The sequence below is a fragment of the Mobula birostris genome, chromosome 19, assembly GCF_030028105.1.
Source record: "Mobula birostris isolate sMobBir1 chromosome 19, sMobBir1.hap1, whole genome shotgun sequence".
Classification (NCBI taxonomy): Eukaryota; Metazoa; Chordata; class Chondrichthyes; order Myliobatiformes; family Myliobatidae; genus Mobula; species Mobula birostris.
Window position 1 is genome coordinate 1,343,186 of NC_092388.1, and position 23,836 is coordinate 1,367,021.

General features: G+C 38.9%; 1 protein-coding gene across 6 annotated transcripts; it reads right to left on the reverse strand.

The window, feature by feature from the left end:
- Window positions 1-3,427: 3,427 nt before the first annotated feature.
- On the reverse strand, window positions 3,428-23,639 carry tra2a (transformer 2 alpha homolog). 6 transcript variants are annotated; one of them, XM_072283102.1, is made up of 11 exons: window positions 23,460-23,637; window positions 16,867-17,058; window positions 16,065-16,406; window positions 15,623-15,756; window positions 11,949-12,117; window positions 11,135-11,284; window positions 8,531-8,719; window positions 7,744-7,859; window positions 7,548-7,655; window positions 6,349-6,422; window positions 3,428-4,138 (listed from the first exon to the last, which is right to left on the reverse strand). In XM_072283102.1, the coding sequence occupies exons 3-11, from the start codon at window positions 16,083-16,085 to the stop codon at window positions 4,128-4,130; spliced, it is 972 nt and encodes a 323-aa protein (XP_072139203.1). In that variant the 5' UTR covers window positions 16,086-16,406; window positions 16,867-17,058; window positions 23,460-23,637; the 3' UTR covers window positions 3,428-4,127. The 6 variants fall into 6 exon arrangements, with proteins under 6 accessions (XP_072139203.1, XP_072139202.1, XP_072139201.1 ...); XM_072283101.1 differs by lacking the exon at window positions 16,867-17,058; XM_072283100.1 differs by lacking the exons at window positions 16,065-16,406; window positions 16,867-17,058 and having other exon boundaries at window positions 6,349-6,419; window positions 7,548-7,652; window positions 23,460-23,639.
- Between the last annotated feature and the right edge of the window lie 197 nt (window positions 23,640-23,836).

The following is a 23,836-nucleotide window of genomic DNA, read 5'->3' on the forward strand; positions in this document are numbered from 1 at the left end:
GGTCTGAGTGCTCCTGTTCTGCCCCCTGACTATCCACCCTCACACAGTAGGAACTTAGATCCCAAGATCACTCTGCTCATCAACACTTGATCATGGTTGGATTCACCTGAAAGTAGCAATGGCAAACGACTGTCGAAAAATTATGACACAGCACATAATGATGATGTCAGTGATATTAAACCTGATTGTGATGGAGATTTAAATAGGAAGAATCTCTCTTGGTTACCTCTTTGAATTCTCAAAGCTCTTTGTAAATGATGTAAAGGATTTATCTTGTATGATGTAGATAAAGGCCTAATTCGTAAGTGGACTAAAATTTCAGGGGTCCAGTCAAGTGTATTTGGATTTTACCAAAACATTTGTCAAAATTCCAGTTTGACCAAAAAAGGAAAAGCCCAATAGAATCCACTCAAAAATGGCATGTTGTGTTAAAACTAGATAAGTGATTGCAACACAAGGACAATGGTCAATGCAAATTTCAATGACAAAAGGGGCAAAAAAAAAAATCCAGTGACTGGCAGTTCTGTGGGTGAGAACATCTTAATTAGTAGTCAGAGGAGAATGGCCAGACTGGTTTAAGGCAACAGGAAGGTGACCAACTCAAGTAACTACGTTACAATGGTGTGCAGAAGAGCATCTCCGAACATACATTAACCCTCGAAGTGGATGGGCCACAGGAGCAGAAAACCACACTGGATTCCACACCTCTACCTAATAAAATGGCCATTGAGTGTATGTGGCATCTTTCAGTTTTGTTACCTTCCAAATTCTTTAAAGCTGGAATGTTATTTTTATAAAGTCACTTGTAATAGGAGCAGTTATTCAAAGCACTTGAAACAAACTTCTATTAGTAAGAATGTTCCAACAATGAGGAATACATGCCAAAGACCAAAAAAATAATCTAATGAACAATTAATCATGAGGAGGCCAGTTACCAGTATCAACGAGAATCCAAAGGTGTTCTAGATGCATAGATAAATAGCTAAATGTGACAGGATAAAAATATGAACCTGTACATTGAAACACTGCTCGGTACTAAATAGCTTGCATCTGTGCAAGAGAAGAGGTACTTCATGAAGGAGAGCAGAGATTTCATACAAAATAAAAGCAAAAGTTGGCTGAACTTAAGTCAGTAGAACCATGAAGGGGGTACATCACAAGAAATGGAGGCATGTCTCAGGGATACTGACTGCAGTATTTCAAAGGCTTATGGATTCAGGGCTGGTACAGGGGAGCACAGAATGGTAAATACCATTCCTTTGTTTAAAAAGTGACAGATGGTCCTTGGTTTAGCCTTAGGTAGGTATTTTCTCTTTAGAGAAGAGGAAGAGGTGACTTGATAGGTGTTCAAGAGGCGTGGAGTGGAGATCAGGACTTTTCCCAGGCTTACGTACAGTGGCATGCAAAAGTTTGGGCACCCTGGTCAAAATTTCTGTTACTGTGAATAGCTAAGCGAGTAAAAGATGACCTGATTTCCAAAAGGCATAGTTAAAAATGACACATTTCTTTAATATTTTAAGCAAGATTACTTTTTTTATTTCCATCTTTTAGTTTCAAAATAACAAAAAAGGAAAAGGGCCTGAAGCAAAAGTTTGGACACCCTGCATGGTCAGTACTTAGTAATATCCCCTTTGGTAAGTATCACAGCTTGTAAACGCTTTCTGTAGCCAGCTAAGAGTCTTTCAATTCTTGTTTGGGGGATTTCTGCCCATTCTTCCTTGCAAAAGGCTTCTAGTTCTGAAAGATTCTTGGGCTGTCTTGCATGCACTGCTCTTTTGAGGTCTATCCACAGATTTTCGATGATGTTTAGGTCAGGGGACTGTGAGGACCATGGCAAAACCTTCAGCTTGCACCTCTTGAAGGGAAGCATGATCGATCCAGCCCTGTGCTTAACAGTTGGAAAGGTTTTCATAAAATTCTGCACCCTTTTTTCTCCAAACATAACTTTGCTCATTGCAGCCAAAGTTTTATTTTAACTCCATCAGTCCACAGGACTTGTTTCCAAAATGCATCAGGTTTCTTTAGATGTTCCTTTGCAAATTCCTGACACTGAATTTTGTGGTGAGGACACAGGAAAGGTTTTCTTCTGATGACTCTTGCATGAAGGTCATATTTGTGCAGGTGTCGCTGCACCACCACTCCAGAGTCTGCTAAATCTTCCTGAAGGTCTTTTGCAGTCAAACGGGGTTTTTAATTTGCCTTTCTAGCAATCCTACGAGCAGTTCTTTCCAAAGGTTTTGTTGGTCTTCCAGACCTCCACCGTTCCTGTTCCTGTGGGCATCATTTATTTTAATTTTCAGAGTGCTAGGCAGCTGCTTAGAGGAGCCCATGGCTGCTGATTGTTGGGACAAGGTTTGAGTAGCTAGGGTATTTATAAAGCTTTGAAATTTGCATCACCTGGCCTTTGATAACGGTGATTCTGAACAAGCCATAGCTCTAACAGGCTAATTAAGGTCTGAGACCTTGGTAAAAGTGATCTGAGAGCTCAAATCCCTTGGGGTGCCCAAACTTTTGCATGGTGCTCCTTTCCTTTTTCCCCCCTACTCTAAAATTGTACAAAACAAAAATAATACACTAATCTTGCTTAAAATGTTGAAAAGAATGTTTCATCTTTAACTTTATGACTTTTGGAGATCAGTTCATCTACTCACTTAACTAATCACAGTAACAGAAATTTTGACCCAGGTGCCCAAATTTTTGCATGCCACTGTATATATACACACACACATACACAATCATAGATGCATGAAATGCACTACCCAAGGGTGGTGGCAGAGAACTTGGAGTGGGTTAAAAGGTCAGCAAAGAGCCTGCACCGTTCTTTGTTTCAAGTCAGCACAGATTTGTCAATGGTAAACTATATTTAAACAGGAATTTTGATGAGGTGCAGTTAATGGTGTACTAACAAACATAACAGCAATGATGAAGCACATCGCTTAAGAGAAACATTTTCTAACATGGATTTGAGATTGGCTCAGTAATGTAACAGCTGCTTGCGAAGTAGCTCCATACAGCACATTTTCAAAAGGATTCTGTGACACAAGGAGAAACAAGGCTGGTAGCCAGTTGCTGGTGGGTTCCAGGATAGGAGTTTAGTGAAGGCAAGAGGCTCGAGGGTCAGTGACCCCTAGGTACTTGAGTTGGTGAGACAGATGTTAAAAGTCTAGTGTTCAGGGTCCTGTCATTAACATCTGCTTGATACACTTTCCACATGGAAACAATGGGCGAACTGGCCTCATTATGTACCATTTCTAAACAATGGCAATTGTACTATTAGATGCATTTCCCCAGACTGCTTCAGTTTTAGAGTATCTCTGGAAGATAGATAGCACCATCATGCAAATGGTGTCTGGAGTCTAACAATTTCTAGAAAGATTCTCTGGTATCAAATAGTTGAAAATTAAACTATCCAAAAACAAACAATAAATGATCCTTCCTGCCTCCTATTCAGAAGGCATTTTTAATATTCAGTAAAGTGTTGTACATTATAGCAGTTGGTCAATATGCAGGGACTATATTGCAGGTCAAAACAGACACCATTAACTAAAAAAAATTTAATTAATATAATCCTTTACAATTGTGAAGACAATTCTCACATCATACTTTCAATCCAGGGCAGAAATGCAATATTCCACTATTACCCAGTCAGATCAGTAGGCTCCAAACTTAAATCTTAAAGTATCTTTCAAAAACGACATTCCAACAATCCACCATTTTGTACATTTTCAAGTTATTTTGTAAAATGTATATACTGATCTTTGAAAGGATTATAAAAAAACAGAACTTAGGACAGCTTCAAACAGTAAACACAACTGAGTGACAAAGTCAAACAACATGACAAAACTAATGAATATTGGCATTTGCATGTTCAAAAAAAAACCTGCAGCTGGTGATAAAAAGATTACCAACCATTAAATTCCAGCCCGAGTCTTTACATCGAGTTATGAACTTACATAAATCTGTTCCAGCAAGTAGCTTTTAGAATGGCTTTCCAAAGTAGTTATATAGCCACAGAAACTATCATGCACAACTACCAAAATCTTAACCCCACCCCACCCTCAAAAAAAAGTTGCTGTAACACGTAGATTAAAAATCTTTTAGACAGTTGTCCAGCAAGCAGAGTCTGATCAGTAACGACCTGCAAAACAAATTTATACAACAATGAATCTGACAAATATACAACATGGTCAATAGTTATTGCAGCACAGAATGAATATGAAATGTGTTGACTCTCACACACTCATGACAAGAGGCCCTAGTTTAGAGGAGAACATTTTAAAGTACGAGCAGCAAGCCAAGACTGATATCACAGGAAGGTTTGTCAGCTTTTTCAATTCCACCCTGATCGTAGAAGGGTTAGCTCTAAACTATACTGTACAATAAAATCAGTTTTAAAACTGGTACCTTGATTAACCACAGTAAAAAAATACAAACATTAATTACCAATTAAAGGAAGTGATCAGTAGGGAGGTGATGCACTGTGCTTGTTATATGTGAAATCTCCTGGGGATCATAAACCTTCAAATACACAAAGGTATTTGCTCAAATCTGGTGAGCTGGAGTATAAGCTTTGAACATTATTATGCATCTGTACATGAAAAAATTACCTAGAAGCTACAATCTAGAACCTTTAGATTAAATGGAGTGAGAGTAAAATAGAAGCAGGTATAAGGATCTGGAACTCAGTGCTGGGGAAGCCAGAACATTTGTAGATGCAATCAGAGGCCACAGGGATGGATGAACAAATTGATCATTTTCCACATGCATGGGTCTCGAAGACTGATGGGAATTGTTTTATTCATTTTGGTAGGAAGAAAAGCAAAACACTATTTAAATGGAAAGACTACAGAATACTGCCTTACACAGACAGTATTCTACATTAGCATACAAGAGGGAGATTGAAAACTTGGCTGAGTTGTGTAATAACAACCTCTCATTCAATGTCACTAACACCAAGGACTTCAGCAGAGGAAACCAGAGGTCCATGACCCAATAATCATCAGAGGATCAGAGGTGGAGAGAGTCAGTAACTGTAAATTCCTGGGTGTCACTATCTCAGAGGACCTGTCCTGGACCCATCATATAAATATTATTGCGAAGAAAGCACGCCAGCGCCTCTACTTCGTAAGATTCTGCACAGGTTCAACATGTCATTGAAAATCCCGGAAAACATCTACAGAAGTGTGGCGGAAAGTGTGCTGACTGTCTGTATTACATCCTGGTATGGAAACACTAATGCGTATGAGCAGAAAATCCTGCAAAAGATAGTGGATTCAGCCCAATACATCATGGTAAAACTCTCTCAACCATTCAGCACATCTACAAGAAATGTTGCATCATCAAAGATCCTCTCTGGCCAGGCCAGGCTCTTTCCTTGTTGCTTCCATCGGGTAGAAGGTACATGTGCCTCAGGACTTGCACCACCAGGTTCAAGAACAGTTTCTACCTCTCAACCATAAAGGCATCCGTTAGTCTTGTGAGACCATGGATCTGCGCCTGGAAAGTCTACACTCTCCAGGGCACAGGCCTGGGCAAGGTTGTATGGAAGACCAGTAGTTGCCCACGCTGCAAGTCTCCCCTCTCCACAACACCAATGTTGTCCAAGGGAAGGGCATTAGGACCCATGCAGCTTGGCACCAGTGTCCTCGCAGAGCAATGTGTGATTAAGTGCCTTGCTCAAGGACACAACACCTTGTCTCGGCCATAACCATAAGGCTCGACCATAAGGCTCTTAAAGGGAAGAGCTACACTCATTTAAGGACGCTGTTATATTATGCTCATTATTTATTGTTATTTATTTATATCTGCATTTGCAGTTCTTTCCCCCTCACAGTTAACAGTTCCCGATGTCTATAGTTCAGTTAACTGTTCTATGGATTTGCTAAGTATGCCCACAGAAAAAAACCTCTGAAATAGTACAGGACATTGAAGAGCACTAATACAACTTTTATCCCTTGAGGAACATATTTAGATTGGAGTTAGTTTGAGAAGATCCCTTGAGGAACATATTTAGATTGGAGTTAGTTTGAAGATTGCTGGCTTCATTCCTTCTATTAGAACAGTTAAATTGGAATAATTACATGCCGAGCTCAGAACAATGAAAGTTAATCTTAATGCAATGCAGGATTCTCTTCATGAGGACACCTGCATTGGGCAGCAATTTCAGAATAACGGACTATCCAATTGCAACAGGTAGGACAGAACTTCCTAGTCACAGAACCAGGGAATGGGGTATAATTGTGACCTTAATGAAGAACAATATGATTTACTAAAGTTTATCATGCCCAGCTTTTTAATTCAATTTGCGTAGACACATATTAGACAAGTTCATTCAATTGTAGTACTTACGAGGTGAATAGGAACGAGACCTTGAGCGTGATCGGTATCCTCTGCTGTAGTAAGGTGATGGAGATCGCCGTCTACTGTAATGAAATAAGTTTGAACTACCTTAAGATTTTAATTTTGGTAGATACCCATATTTGTATGCAGAATTCTTACATGGCTGTGTGAAAATTCTCATTAAAGAACTGAATTAAATAATGAGCGTTGCGTAAAATAACTTCATTATTATCATTGCCAAAGCAAAAGGCGAGTATTCATTGTATAACCAATTGATTAGTCATCTCCTGGACAGTCATGACGATTTTAGGGCAGTGTGAAGAAAGCAGAGAAACACCCCAATTGATTTTACACAAACTCTTTATAATCTAGATGCCTAGATTATAAAAATATCCAACATAGTGGTTTCCTTTAAGCAATGTTAGTTTATTTGAGAACCCCATGTCCTTCAATAGCAAATTAAAAAAGGAAAAGATATTAAATAAATACACTTAGCATTCAACTCCTTTTATTTTATTTTGCAAGTAACAGACCCTTCTGGCCCAATAAACCTGCCCCACCCAGCAACACCTTTGTGACGAACTATTACTAATCAGTAGGTCTTTGGAACAAGGAGGAAACCAGAGCACCCAGAGGAAACCCAACCTAAAAAACTCCCATTGACATCTAGCATGATTACCTACCCATACCCCAGCTGTAGGAGACTCCATGGACTTAAAAAATATACAATTGCTAAATTACATTTACCTTAGAAAGAATAAGTTATAAGACAAGTTATTAACAAATTGTATTTGATGGCAACAAAATAACAGGCTAAACGAGAAGTTTGTATTTGACAGAATGCACGTTGTTCAACCTGTTATTTTGACTCGAGGTGAAAAACAAGTCTAACTGCAGACAAGCTGAAATAAGGGTGTAGCTGGGCATTATGCATAACTTGAAGCAGTTACTGTGCTTATAGGTTGAAAGTCAATATACAGTTTTTTTTTTCCCCAGTGCCATTTACAGATTCAAGCCTACAAAAAAAAACACCCATCTCCAGCATAACAAACACAACAGGTCAGGCAGTATTTGCAGAAAGTAAATTAGCATTTCAGGTCAAATCCTTTACCAGAACTGGGGAAACTATCTTTTAAAAATAATTTTAAGATAAATATGACAAGGGAGGGATGGATCTGATAAAAATATAAAATTATGAAATACTTTACCTGTATCGATAATCATAGTCCCGATCATCATATCGATCATATTTATCATAGCCTCGATCATAGTAAGAATCCCGGCGACGTCCTCCACCACCACCACCTCCACTGCTGCTAATAATGGGAATTAGAAAATTCTTAATTACAAAAAATCCACAATGGAACACAAGAGTTTTTAAATCATTAAAGTTTTCTTCCTTACTGAGTTGGCCTTCCCATATAGATTCCAGGAGTAGGAGTGTGGGGCCTCTTTGTAATAGAATAATCTACACGAATTCGCCTACCATCCAATTCCATCCCATTAGCACGTTCCATTGCCTGCAGACAGTTAACATAAAATAAAATTACACGTCCCAGTGATAAAATGTTCTTAGTGTTGCAATGAATACTAGAATTAGAATATGACATGTGAAAAATATTTTCAAAAGGTTTGCATGTCATCCATACAATTTCAAAGCATCAGTATAAGGTGGCACATGGGAAAAGCAGTAATAGAATGCACGATATAGTGTAACAGAGTAGGTGCAGTGCAGGTGGATATTAAGGTGCAAATATCATGGAGACAGATTACCATCAAGAGTTCACCTTTAATGTAAAGGAGGCCTGTTCAAGTGGGACAAAAACTGTGCACGAGCCTGGTTGTACACACGTTCAAGCTTTTCTACCTCCTACCTGATGAGAGGGAGAAGAAAGAATGCCTGGAGTGGGAGGGATGCTTTACTGAAGCAGCAAAGTGCCGCTGACAGGGCCACATCCAACGGCCTCAAAAGGCAATAGTGTTTTTTCCCCTTTTGTGCTGTAGGGTAATGTTCTGGTATTATGAATCAACGATCAAGGGAAAGTTAATATATTTTGAATGATGATCAATAAAACAGTTGATTCATAGATGTAATTGTACAGAATTCACAACACAACTTTATTATCAACTTTCTTAAAAGTGTGACAATGTGAAAATATACAATATAAATAACTATTAACACTCAGATTACCTCTTTAGCATCCTCGAGCCTTTCAAAATAAACAAAGGCAAATCCTCTTGAACGACCAGTCCGCTGATCATAGACGACATTGACACCTGCCAAAGGCCCATAGCGAGAAAACACTTCACGAAGATCCCGCTCAGTGGTGTACAAACTGAGCCCAAAAACACCGAGGCAGGTGTTTGGATCTGGATTAGCCTGGAAAATCAATATTAGAAATACGTAAAACTGCACCACAGGAACTATCTTTGAAGTCAATTCCCCAAGGATGGAAGTACTCAGTAGGTCTGTAACAAGGTCACAAGACCAAACTTTGCTTTAAGTCAGTTTCGGCTTGTAGTACAAACTGCAGCCTCCATTTTCCAAGAACGTTTGAGGCATTGCACAACCTCACACTTTAGCCCTTCAAGGATACTGCAGGAAACCGTCCATTTCCCCCCCCTCAATCTCCAATTTCAGAGAAAGGTGGTCTTCTGTCTCTGGTTTATTGAAGTCAAAGTCTATCAACTCCATGTCAAAAAAATTAATTGAGTTGAGTTTACAGGTTCATCTGGTAATGGTTGCAGTATTGATTATGACTGGAACTAATGCAGCAATGAAGATTTAGTGAGAACCTGCAGTGCTTACCTGGTTAGACCTACATAACCAAGCATGAAAGCAACTGCTCTTCAGAGTGGCCTAGCAAGCCACTCAGATGTAGCAAAACGATCTTAAAAATTATTTCTGATCTTTAATTAGAACCACTTTATAAAATCTAAGCCACCAGAGGACTGGATAAGCAGGATTGGATAACATCCAGTGCCCCAGTATTTGTAATTATCTTATCAGACCAGTGTATTTGAAGGATACATTTAAAATTTGAAAACAAGTGAAAAACAGTAACATAATTATACCTGTGTAACATTAACTGCTGGCTTTCAAATGCCAAGGAATCACAAAAATAAATCAGCATAGAGATAAAGGCAGCTACTGCACACCAGAATGAAGAGCAGCTGGCTTCCATAACACCAGTGTACACTCCGAGACAAGGCTACACACAATTGGCTAGTGTCTCCTGATGTGCAACTAACATTTTATACATCAGAAGACAATAACCTATAGGATTTCAATCTGCAATACTGACAGCCAGGAGGTAATGAAAACTAACTAAGCAGTACCTCAGCCTCAAAATGTATTAAAACCATCTGATCAAAGTACAAACACAAGACTGCTTACCACCATTTCTCCATCGCTGCTGCCAGTGCATTGAAGGAAGACTACACTTGGATATGCACTATATTTGTATTCTGATAACTCACTTACCTCACTAGATTGCCTAGTTACTACAGGTTCAAAGAATTTAGATTGTGTTCTAAGTTCCCTAGAAGCCACCAATTATCAGGCCTGATTCAATACACCATGAAGATTGCTTTTATTACAACATAACCTTACAATGTAGATAATTAAATACATCAATACCTGCATTTTAAATTTAAAGAATTTGTATTGGAAAAATTCAACCATCTCTGCAGTTTTGACCAGGAACCAAACACATTAGATACACTTACATGCAGAGGCACACAGTAGACCATCAACATTCACATTACCAAAACATCAGACATTCAAGACCTTCCATGTGCTCCTTCATTAAAGAAATCTTCCTTCTACTCAATGTACATATACAATGAACCTTCCAAAGATTAACCTGGACTTCATTTTACACATCCACACAACTAATCTGGAACCAAGCCCCAGTGTTACAAATTTAAATTCTCCAAAGTTTCTTCTGTAGTTCCAAATCATGTCAAGCCCCCAGGTTTTTAACATCTCCAGATGCAGCACATCAAATATTGGGCAGGCAGCTGCAGATGACGTCAAATATTCTAGCATTATGACATCTGTGAAAGTGCTATCACAAAATGTCTACAACTTCAATTGTGATTTTTAATAAAACATCAAAATAGATGCCAAATAACTGAACAGATTTTCTCCCCGTTGTCGCTTAATGACTAATCCTGTAACAATCAGCAATCTACATGAACTCAGTTCATGCTGATATTTTTTCCAGTTCGAATCAGCAGACAGTAACATTAGCGTTCAATGTTCACTGTCCACTTTATAACCAGCTCCAGTTTACTTCAACACCACAAATCACTTAACTATACAATACTTGGGGGTAAAGCAGAAGATGTGAGAACATGGGTGGATGTGAAGTGCAAACTCAATTTACAACGATGGAGATAGTGATTGTGCTGGGTAAGTGAATGTAGGCAGAATGCAAGGCAGCTTGGCTGGCATTTAATTAGTCAGGAAAAATTATTATTCATAGGTTGAAGGAAATAAAATGATATGGTGAACTGCAGTAGTGATATTGTAGACAGATGAGAGAGTTCTCCTGCTTTGGTTCACAGCCATGATTGGGTATAGAATGACTTAAACATCAGTTAATTTTAAAAGGCTTAAGTGGACACCATGTCACTGCACCCCATAAACTCATTCTTGACCTCTGGCTGAGATTATGCTCCCATGATTAACTTTATTCAATCAAACATGTTGCTATAAAGAGACTGAATGCACAAATCCATTAGATATCTGGAAACAATCAATTTGTTTGAAAGTAAGTTTTTAATTTACGTTTTGAGAACCGAGTTTGCCTTCTTTCTTCCCATATGCTGCTCGCCTCCAGGAATCATCCTTCATCTGGGATGACGGGGCAGTCCTGGCAGCGGACTTCTCCACATCTACTATCAATGCTCCTCCGTGTTTCGCCGACACATGGCCCGTCTGTAGGACAAGATGGACGGGATGAGTTTTCCCCCTCCCATAAAGGTGGAGTGCTCCACTATCAGGTGGCATACTGCCCATCAACTCAGACAAGAATGACAAAACTCTTCACAACAGTGGCTGGAGGGTCAGATTCTCAAAACAGCTCATCAAATAAAAATCTAAAACCAGAGGGTTGTGAAGACAATGTCAACAGTAGCCAAGCCAGTAGTCCAAAAATTTCCCAAAAAAACACAGTACAAGAAAAAAAAGCATTAATAACTCACTTTTCAGTACTAGATTTCACAGCATTAATGTTGTCTCAGATCTTCATATATCCTAACAAAATTATCTCAATTTACATTCTACAAATGCACACAATTTCTTGCTCAAATGACCACTCACTTGTGTGAATCATCACTAAAGTCACAAGAGCGAGCATAGAGTTCCAAACTGAAACCACTGCTCAAGGAAAAAAAAAACACTTCAGTTGATCACACCAGTATTCAAAAATGTATTTGCTTCATTAAAGCATCTGAATGAGGTGGGAGGCAGTTATTGCCAGGTATTCTTTCACTCCCCTGAAAAAGAAAAAGTCAGCCACATAACACCAATGCACTGCTGAGGGAATGCATCAATCACCCCTTCTCAATGCAATTGCTTGTACTGCAGTACAATAACCTACTCTACTTCCTGCATGGCGCCTTCGGCTAGACATTGGTGAATGACTGCGGCTCCTTCTTCGTGACCGATACTCAGGCGTGTAAGATCTGCTGCGGGACCGCCTTCGGTGTGAATGGGATCGTGATCGGGAGCGTGAATACCGGCGGTGTGAATGTCTCCGCGAGTGTGATCTGGTAAAAAGATAAAATACATTTCTATTATGGTCATACCTCAGTTTATATTTTAAAAGACAAACATATTTAAATAATTAAAAGCAACAACTTTAACTTTCATTGTCAGTCAATAACAAATTCTAGCAAGAAATTCCAGTGAACATATGGAGGTATTCAGCACTGGCCCAAAATGATATAGGCACTCGTGGATTAACTTCTGCATTCTATTCTATTACAATTGAACTTTTAAAAAGTTGGTGTAGGACAAGTATCTGCAAATCAATAATGCACATTTTTCAATAAAGTATAATCTTGAGCTGTGCCTTCAACATAAATAGACTAAAGTAATTAAGACATTGAACATTCACCCAATTAATGCACTGATCAGGTAATGTTGCAGCAATTGCCACCCAAAAGCACCTTAACAGGGCAAGCTTGCAGTAGTCTAGCCACCCACCCATTGTTCAGAGGAAAACTTGCATGAAAATTTAGTTTATTACATTTTCTAATCAAAATAAAATTAAAGAAACACAATCTGGAAGTCAAGCCACCTACCCCGTTTCTGTAAATACTGAAATACCAACTCTTTCCAACCTCCTCATGGTTTAGATGACTCTTCCCAACAATGCATGACAAGAACATATATTTGAAAAATGCATCATCTGGTTTCTACCACAGTGAGTAATCAGATAAATAAAGAAACAAAGTACAGTGATAAATTATTTCAGAACAAATGATTGCTGAATACTATCCATGTTTCTTTATTTTCTGCTCTGCTTCATAAAATTACATCAAAAAGTACATTATTCTTTTACTCTCCATCTCAGGGGATATATTTGGGATCAGTAACTATTACAAACCCTTAGACACTCAACTATTAACTATATCTCACCTCACTATTTTCAGTAAATTCTTCAGCTCCATGGTATGTGCTATTCACACATTCCCTCAATTGTGCCTTCACCTCCCTAATGAACAGGACTGACATCTATGTTTGTTCCACGTCCTGTATTCCTACCATCTCTCACCTCTTGCCTCCCACTATACCATCCATTAATTTTCACCACTGCAGACACATCTTATACTGCCAGCATTCTAAAAAAGCTGCTCCATTTGTGATTCCTTTTACATTTCCATCCTAACCAATACTCACTTCCTCGTGGCTGATCCTCATGCAGGCACTATTGGAGACAACTCATACTGACTCTTCCCTACCCATGATCCATGGACCAAAACTACCACAAGCAAAGCAACAATTCATTTCCATTGGTCCAAGAACTGGAGAAACTGAATGCAGATTTAGCAACCCACTTTGTAGAACACCCAGTTTCATCTGCAAAGGTGACCCAAGACCTCCATTTGCCAGTCACTCATTTCTCAACTCACCAACCTGGGTTTTGGACTGTTATGCATCAACTTACATTTAGGCAAGCTTCAGCTCAACATCCAATTCAATAATTTCAGATAACCAACCTTTCCAGTTTCTATTGTGCCTCACATGCATTCTACTACTTGATTTTAATTTCCACATTCCAGCATTTGTGATGTTAACTTTACAGTCCCTAGTCAATTCTATGCTGTGCAGAAAAAAAAATCATTTTTTTACTTCAAATTTCCTTTACTCCAAGCAGCAACGGCAGTCCCCCACATACACCTGCTCCTGCTGGTAACAACCAGATACCAATCTGTGTCTTAGTTCTTCTTGTGGTCCCCAACATATCAGTATTCCCTTTGTATTTTCTCCACCCACCATTTGACAAAATAGCATTAAAGTCTCTATCGATGCTATCAAAACGGAGTAAATTCAGCATTTTTTCAACTTACATGATTGATAATCACTTCAAGAACAGTGCCCTCGCACTTTCCTCTGCACATTACAACCAACTATACAAATTTAATTTCTCAAAGAATCATGGATTCTCAAGGTATGTCACTGCCAATAAGTTTTCTTTACATATTTGACTGTTTATCAGTTATAAAGATAACTTATGAAGAGTATTCTACATGAATTTGATGGGAATGTAAAAACAACAGATCCCACTTTTTGTTGAAATTATAAAGCATTATTTCTAGCGAAATAAGGACAAAAAGACCTTGTCTAGGCACTGGTTGGTAAGAGAAACTTAATGCAAACAAACTACATTGTTTACGCATAACCACCCCAAACCTTCCACAAGGTTTTTGACATTTAGCCAGTCACAAAGCACTTCTCAAATAGCTTATGAATGAGTTATCAATAAATCAAACAACAGGAAAATAAACCACTCAAAAACAGATTGTAAAATCAGGGAACTATATTTCAATGCATTTGTCATCTGGAAATAGCTTGATAGAACAAAGCTGTCAAATGGTGCAGGAAGTAGACATGAAAATACTTCAAGTAACAATGATAAAATATAATGAATTTTGGTTAATTGGGCCATTGGTTAATCAGGGCAGCCACTTATTTGGGACAACTTTTAAAGAACAAAAAAATAATCGAAAATGGGATTCCCTTTGCTTATTTGGGACACTATACTGCTTAATTGGGACAGGAGACTTACAGAACAGTTTCTAACTAGTGTCGGTTGCATCAGTTCAAAAAGCAATGATTTTTGCAACTGATAGTTGGTGAGAGATAAACAGTAAGACAATTCAGAACTGTTTTGCTCACTGCAGTTTTAAGAATCGACCAGAAATGGCTCAAGAGTGAGTAGGTATCTGTTGGTCTCATGAGACCATGGATTTGTGCCTTGGAAAGTTTCCAGGGCACAGGCCTGGGCAAGGTTGTATGGAAGACTAGCAGTTGCTCATGCTGCAAGTCTCCCCTCTCCACACCACCGATGTTGTCCAAGGGAAGGGCATTATGAATCCATACAGCTTGGCACCAGTGTCGCAGAGCAATGTGTGGTTAAGTGCCTTGCTCAAGGACACACACGCTGCCTCAGCCAAGGCTCAAACTAGCGACCTTCAAATCACTAGACGAACGCCTTAACCACTTGGCCACACGCCAACAAGAGTGAAAATGATATTATTTCACTACTTCAATTTAAGAACTGCAAAGAATTTGAAGATGTTGACAATCATCTTAAATGTTACAACAAAAATGAAGATTTGGAGGAGGCAATTGGCAAAAGCACTGTATGAATACAGTCCATCATCTACACTGTCTGCGCTGATTTTGTTCATTTAGTCAGGCAAAGAAAGATGGCAGAGTTTACTGGACGAACAACTCCATCAATAATCATGAGGAACTAATCCAGTTTTACAGTATTGGTAGTGTTCTAATTTGTTCTGTATTTCATTTAACTACATAATTTATCACTCAGCCTTTTTAACTATTTCCATGAAACTTTGACTAATTGGGACAACTGCTTAATTGGGCCAAAATGTACTGGTCTCCATGTGTCCCAGTTAACCGGAATTCACTGTAATACTCATCAGCATACACACAATCAGCAATACTTACAGCACTCTTCATATGTGCAGTCAAGCACTTTAAAGGACATGATGTATTAATCACTTAAACCTGCTAAATACATACCTAGATTTAGATCTGGATCGTGAGCGAGATTCTGAACGCTTTGAGGCTCTTGATGGACTGCGAGATGCAGAGCGACTTTCAGATTTTGCACGACCAGCACTTCCACTTGGAGATTTTGATGGTGAGCGGGAGTCCTGGTATGACAGAACAAAGTTATTTATTGTACAACAATTATGAAACTTTTAAACCTCATAGCGAACATTTATAATTCAGTTATTGTCGCAGGTAGTAGCAGAGGGGCAAAAAGGTATCCTTCACTACTGTCATTTTGGCCCCTGATAAAGCACAGAAGACTTCAACCCATAGTAAGTATTGCACATTCCTAAAGAATACACATTCCCTACAAATATACCTAATCACCAACATTCTATGAAACTTTCTTAAATAATCATGCATTTTATGCTAAAACTTGAGCATACAGACACGTGAACATAAACCATACTTTACTTAACCTAGGACACATTCAATCTTCCAGATTCTTTTAATTTTCCAGATTCTTAATTTTCCAGATTCTTTTAATTTTAGTTCACTCTTGCTTTCTATTTTCTTCATTTCTTCATTTTCAGAGTTTTCATACTCCGTGTATTCTTCCCAATTCAAACAATTCATTAATGCCTTATAAATGCAAGCTCTTCTATCTGACCAATCTTCTGTTCATTTCCCATTCAATTTTTTTCTGATTTCTCAAATTTTTCTGATCTGCAATACTTGTGATTAGCCTTCTGTTATCTTGATTATTCTTCCACATTCTTGGAAAATACTCTTCCATTTCTTCAATATTAACCTTAATGGAAAAAGAACATTCAGTAGGATGAAGCACGGGATTACAATCTGCTGGATTTGTACTATAGCCTATCATCTTTCTAACTAAACTCCAGCAGGTGTAATAATTCCATTACTTTAATTGTAAAAAAAATCCTTTCATAAAATTTTTTCAATAAATATGCACTCCTTGATGTTTGTTAAACTTTTTAAAATCTGTTACGATGAGGAGTATTTGATTAAAATTAGGAAACTGCCTCGAGTTTGGTGCTCTCTCCCTTCTCCTTAATCAATAGGTAAAAGGTCTATGTCAAAAAATCTAAACTGTCTTGGACAGAAAGTATTTCAAAGCATTTTCTGGGCATCAGTTAATACTGATCAACACTGAATATTTGTGCCCTGAAATTATAATATTTTGATTGCCCAAGAACATGGTAACAGTTCTTTGACCCTTAATTAGCAAGCAAATTTATTCCCCTTACCAAACAGTTAAAATAGCTGTTTAAATAATTACACCACTGGAAGACAAACTTCAGTCCATGCTAAATTCCAATACATTTCCATCCCTTAGATAAATGTAGAGTCGAAAATTCAATCTAGCCTTGCAACTTAAGATGAATTAGTTGAATTCGAGCTCCCCCGCCACTAATTCCTGAAACAGTAACTGGAATGATCTGAAATAGAGACAGGAAAAATGTGTTTTCCAAAGCCTGCTTATATAAATCATACAACAGGTAATACTTGTCTCCTGTATAGCTTTATTGTTAAATGTGCTTTGTTGAATATTACTAAGCATATCAAGGACAATGTTTAAATGTGAAGCAGCAAAGTGAGTTATTGCTACTATGAAAGATGAAGTTCACTTGGTATGTCAAACTTTGACAACAGCATGACAGAATTCCTCCCCGGCTAACCTTTGCACCTACAAGGAATAGTGATACAATAGTACCATTTGGTAGACAGTTCAGCTAGATATAGGATAAAAACTTCAATTACACTACCTTGATACTTGTCAGAAATAATAATGCTGCCAATCACATACCATCTGTGCACAAAATTAGATCAGCTATGTACACACTTGTTTCGACCCTTGTTTTTAAAAAAAAACCATGAAGGACAGAATTTCTACATGCCAACCCCATAGATCCTTTCTTATAAAATTTTAAAAAGCTTTCACATCATTTGATTTGAACCTGAAATAAAACCTCAGCTAAACACCACATCCAGACATCGATAACAACCCTTTCAAATCATTTACATTAACTACTCCAAGTATTCAAAACAATAGTCTGACAAAGTAAGCTTTGTATAGGTCAGAAATTCACAATTTTCACTCTCAATTCTGATGTTAACACTTACATCATTTTTCTCACATATGAAATTTAAAAAAATCAAAATCCATTAGTTTGCTGTTTACTTCCAATCCCTTTTGAAGGCAAACTAATCTAATGCTAAGGGCAGCAGGAAGTCAGACCATACAATCACAAGGAAACAATAAATGAAATATTCAGGGTGATGTGATTTGAGGCAATTGAAAGAGTGATGAGGTATTGTGGACTGGGGGATGAGGGATGTACTCATTTCTAATCTATGTAGCTACTCAAATTTCTGGTTATTCTATAACAGATTCGGGAATTGAGAAACAAATCCTAAAAAGTCTTAATAGAGCCTTTCACACATCATAAAACAGACAGTGGTTTCATAATGACCTCAAAGATATCTATTTAAACTATCAAAGGTTCAAAAGCACAGGTATACATGCCTTTTAATGCTAATTTTTCATTCCACACTGATGTTCTCCAAGATGCTCTGCTAAGCACTCAACACCAATGTAACAATGGGCCTAACCAGCCACTTTAGTGCTTTATCTACACTTGCCTTAAAATAAACTCTGCAGTTTCTAGCTTGTCAAATAGCTTTGACTGAGTAGATACTTGGACACCATGGCCATGTTCATTGTTTCTACATTTGTCTATCAAGCTATTTTACATATTAAAAAATGTCCATGGAATTGATGGAAATTTTTCATGGTTCATTTTAAACCCAGAAGCTCCAAAATTCCCATATAAAAGATTCGAGTTTGCTCTTGGTAACTGCAAAATGTAGGAAATAAATAAATCACAAAATGTCTCAACAAAATCTTTCACATAACATAAAACTGAAAAATTTCCATCAGTAACTAATCTCAAAACAAATCATAAGCTAAAAACAAGAGAACATTACTCACCTTCGAGAAGCTTCTTTTTGCAAAAGCCTTACTCAGAACCTTAGTATATGCCAGTTCCTGACCAAAACAGAAAAAGCATTTCCCTTCCCAGCAAATTTTTAGTGAAATGCAAAATAATGGCCAAATAGTTACCCACTTGGTCAATAAGAGTAGTTTCAAATGATGAAATAGGTAACTATTTGATTATTTCTCAAATACAAGTATCTGTTGACTGAGCAATGACACCAGCATAAAATAGATTCTAGTTGTAATATTAGTCCTGCAAGCTAGGGGAAAACAGAAGTATTTCAAAGATATAACCTTTAACAAGTAGAGGGCTCTTCAATTCGATTGTACGCATTTCTGGATACTATGCTGACCTTCAGTGCTGATTTAAAATTTGAAGCAATGGCCTCTCCGTATGGGAGAAATGACATTACCAACTACTCTCACACCTTGTTTCAGGCACTCCCTACTCTGTTTTACAATCGATATTTTAATTATGGACACGTATGTTGAAAGAATTTTCCCAGATTTAAGTACCCTTAGAAAGGAGCTACTGATCCACTCTGGTATTCTATCCAGCTAGAGAAGGGGATTCCAACCTGAGATCCACAGACCCCGTGGTTAATGGTAGAGGTCCATGACCTAAAAAAGGTTGGAAACCCCTGACCTGGGGAATTATTTCAGCTAAACTTAAACAGAAATTGATTTATCCCCGCTATTTTGTAAGTGCAGCGAAAGTTCATAGCTGCACTTCTTCAATGATTTTCAAACAGCTGGAAGGATAAATAGAACATTCTCCCATATTGAATATTTAAAATATTCAAAAGAACCATCAACAAATCTAAAATTACAAAGGAGGAACTCAGAAGGTCAGGCTGCTTCTATGAAAATGAATAAACTGTCAACATTTCAAGCCAAGACACTCACTCGGGACTGAAAAAAGGGAGAGAAGCCAGAATAAAGACATGGGGTGAGGAGGAGGCTGTTAGTTGGAAGGTGTTAAGTGGAGCCAAGTAGGTTCAGAAGGTAAAGGGTGGATAGGAAAGAATCTGATAGGAGAGTGGACTATAAGGGAAAGAGAAGGAGGGGCTCTAAGGCAAATAATGGACAGGCATAAAAGGTCTAAGTGGGGAATAAAAGAGAGGGGGGAAGATTTGTTTTCTGAAAGGAGAAATCAATATTCATGCCACCCGGTTGGAGATGGAAGAGAGAAGAGAAGGTGTCTCCTCCATCCCGAGGGTGGAGGCAGCTGTGGAAGAGGAATGGGAATTGGAATTAAAATGTTTGGTTTTTGCCAGATGTAGCAGAGATGCTCGATGGAGTATCCTCCAGTTTACAACAGGTCTCACCAGTGTAGAAGAGGCCACTCCGGAGCACTGGACACAACAGATGACCTCAGCATATTCGCAAGTTGCCTCAGCTGGAAGGAATGTTTGGGGCCTTGAATGGAAGTGAGGGAAGAGATGAATGGGCAAGAGTAGCACTTAGACCAATTGCAGGGATAAACAGACAAGAGAATCGCGGAGAAAGGATCCCTGCAGAAAGAAAAGTGTGTGGGGAGGGGAGCTGGAGGTAAAGATATGTTTGGGGCCCATGCGGATGCTCATGGCTACCCTTGAGTCTGGAGAAAGTGGGAGGAGATAAAGGAAAAACTGATGAGGGTGAGGACCAGTTCTATCAGAAGAGGGTGGTTGTGGAGGGAAATAGGATGACTCTTTTGGTAAAAAAGCAGAGAGCTTTGAGACCTTCTTGATAGATAGGTGCAAAGGGACTGAACATCCAAGGTGAAAGTGAGCTAGCCAGGACCAGGGAATTGAAAGTTTGTAAGATTGAATGCACAAGTAGTGTCATGGATATAGGGAGGAAGGAACTGAACCAAGGGGGATAGAATAGAACAGGAGTTCAGTGGGGAAGGAGCAGGCAGAGACAACAGGCCTACCCAGACAGTCAGGATTGTGAAAATTACATGGCCAATTTCATTTAAATAGCCCAAGCCAACTTTTCTCTGCTTCTACCATGCACCTTGAGTAACAACTAAAAAACATGGACAACTGACTGATCTGATCCAAAGGAGAAGTGGTGATTTCACTGATTTGTGAGCAAATTTCAATTACAAGGATAGGGATGGATGTATCCTCAACACCAACTTTTTTAACCTTCTACTGTCCCTAAATGGTGAAATTTCTTGTCCAGCACTAGAAAACAGAAATTGAGAAATATAATACTCGCCTGTTCCCCATCACAAACCTCATTTGGACGCACTGAAATCATCCCTTTCTGGCAATTATCCAAAATCAAAGCATTCAAACTATTGAACACACTAGCTCAGTGCTCGCCTCAGCTCATTTACTGCCCAAGGCTTCATGGATACTCTGACATCAACATTGCCTGCAACTGTCACATTCTATTATTTGAAAAACTCTGCAGTTCTAAATCACAAGTTCTGCTCAACAATTATAATATTAAATATAATCCTACAATTAGGTCTGGTTTCCAAACTGCCATGATCATGACTCTCTCACTGCTGAGATATGTATGCAGATACCTGCACTCATCCCAACTTTAAAATGGCTCCATTAGTTGTGGCCATGTCTTCATCCACCAGGGCTCAAGCGGTGAAAATACAAAATCTTAGCCCCACCCCCTGAAATTAGTCTTCTGCCCTAATATCATTATGTGACTTAATTATGTTTAAATGTGCTTCTGTGAAGAAACAAGGCAAATGTTATTTAAAAACTGGTCTATAAACTATTATGCCCAATAGGGCAAATGGAAACAATCCATGTATTACAATGCTTTCTTATTAATCAGATTACACTAATGGATCAAACCTTAATCAGAAATATTGAATAAATATTAAATTAATTTTTGCATTTGACACAACCTGCAATCCTGTACTGCTCCAATTCTACACTCACAATTCAGAATGCGGCTGAGTGGACTCTTGCTTAACTATTTCAGTTGGAAAGAAAATGAAATACACTTACATGTTCCCTTAGAACTAAAAGATAAACTCTTAACGACATGGAAGAAAAGGGAAAACAATCTTGCACTCTCAAACTTATCCCAATGAGAGCAAGAAGCAATTTCATTTTAAATTAGTTTTATTTCTGTCAGTAAGAATGCTTTCAAATAAATGTAGGTGTGATCTGAAAGATGCATGCTGTAGTCAAGAGTTATTAATTACAATAATTGAAGTTTTAACATTAACTGAAAATGTGTATTTCAGCACTAAAGTACACCTCCCTCAGCACTGAATTCTGCAATAAAATACATGCAACATGGTGCCTCAAATTCAAGCAGTATATCAATGGGCAGCTGTTGTTTCAGATTATACATAAAAGCACTTTTAACCCACTTTAACTTTACAAATTCAATTTTTCAAATCTAGGATTCGATCTGCAGATCTAATTAGGGGTCTATGCCTGAACAAATTCTTTGAAGACTCAATTGCTTTCAATGATTTTCTCAGATCTATCCAGAAGACTCCAAATTTACCTCAGCTTGGATCCCACCCGTAGTTACAAAGTACTGTAGTGGTAATCCTAAGTGTCAGTGTTACCATCCTAGGGGAAAACTATCAAATGGGATGTAATGAGATTTGTGGCACAACTCTAATGCTGGATTGAAAGAAAATTCGATTTTCTTGTAGAAAGAGAAGTCAATAGTAAGTACACCTTGTCTTCGCAGAAGCAACTGCCAATAGAGTAATGGGAATTTAAATCCACAAGCAAGCCTCAATTTTTAAAAAAGAGCACAGATGACTCACCAAAAATTTTAATGTATAAGGATTAAGTCATAGAAAAGTACAGCACAGAAGCAGGCCCTTTGGCTCATCTAGTCCCTGCCAAACCATCTAAACTGCCTATTCCCATCCACCCGCACAAGAACCGTAGCCCTCCATTTCCCTACTATCCATGAGATATTTCCACTGTGCGCTGAAATGGCACAATAATGCACTATCTCACTATTCTTTCTTTTTTTGCACTACTTGCTTAATTTATATATAAAACGTGATTTTGATATAAAAATCTTGCATTAATATGCTACTAAACATCACTATGGTTCAAGAAATATAATCAAAAGACAATTAAAAGCTAGTAGTATTTACACTGTAATGCTTTTCTTCTCTGATAGCTCATACATTAACTACCCTATTTCCTGCTGCTATACTTTTACTTCTATCGGCAGTTAACATTAATCATCATGGAATTAGAAGCATTAACTGTCTGCAGGATAAGCAGGAAATATACTCACCCCCTCCCCCCCCAAAAAAAACAAGTATTCTCAAAACCTTTGAGGCTAATTTTGAGATAAAGATGGTGCTTGAGTTGGTCTTCGAGAGGCCGAGGAAACGCGTGCTTCCTGCTTTGCTTCCGTGAGCAGTGACTGGCTCAACGGGGGAAAAAACGGACACGGGTCTCGGAGATCGGGCGCCACAAGGCCGGACCCAGAGCTCCTTCGGGACGGGTCTGATGATCAAACCGCCCATGGCGGAGAAGGGAAAGCAGCCGACACGATCGAAAAGGAAGGCGAGAATGGGGATAGTGATCGGCGTAGACAAAAGAGAGAGATGGCGGCTCGCTCGCTCTCCGCTTACCTTTTCCCACCGACGGTCCGGTCTCGGCCTTGTTCCCCGGCCAGTCGCTCCTTCCACCCGCCCGCCCAACCGTCCAGGGAGCTCCGGGCCGCCGCCTGCCCTCCCTCGAGGCCTGTGACCTCATTCGGGCGAAGCCCCGGCCGGACTCTGCCTCAATACCATTTCTCCATTTTGTTTCAGAAACACTGAAATCCACCCCCCCCCCCCCCGCGGTTCCGTTCCGTTTCGTTTCGTTTATTCCCTCCCCGGTTCGCTCCACTCACCCTCCCCTCGTAGGCTGCCTCGTCGATATCGCTCATCGTTGCTGGTGAGAATTATGAAAATAGGTAGGTATGTACTAGATATATCTATATGCCGGCTGGTGATGTGATCCGCTGCCACTCCTCGTCCGCGATCCCCGTCAATATGGCGGTGGCGCCCTCCTCGCCCCGGCCAGCCCGCCTGTGTGACGTCACCGAGCAACCGCCTGTCTCCATGGGAGCCCGCGCACAACGGTCTCCGATTTTCTTCACCTTACCGATTTCCCGTGAATTCAATGTTCGCTGACGACTACATAGAAAAAACAGAATCAATATGAGTTCAGGTATAAAATTTTATTTTTATTTTTTTAACTTTGCCAACCCATCTCTTCCGGCATGGG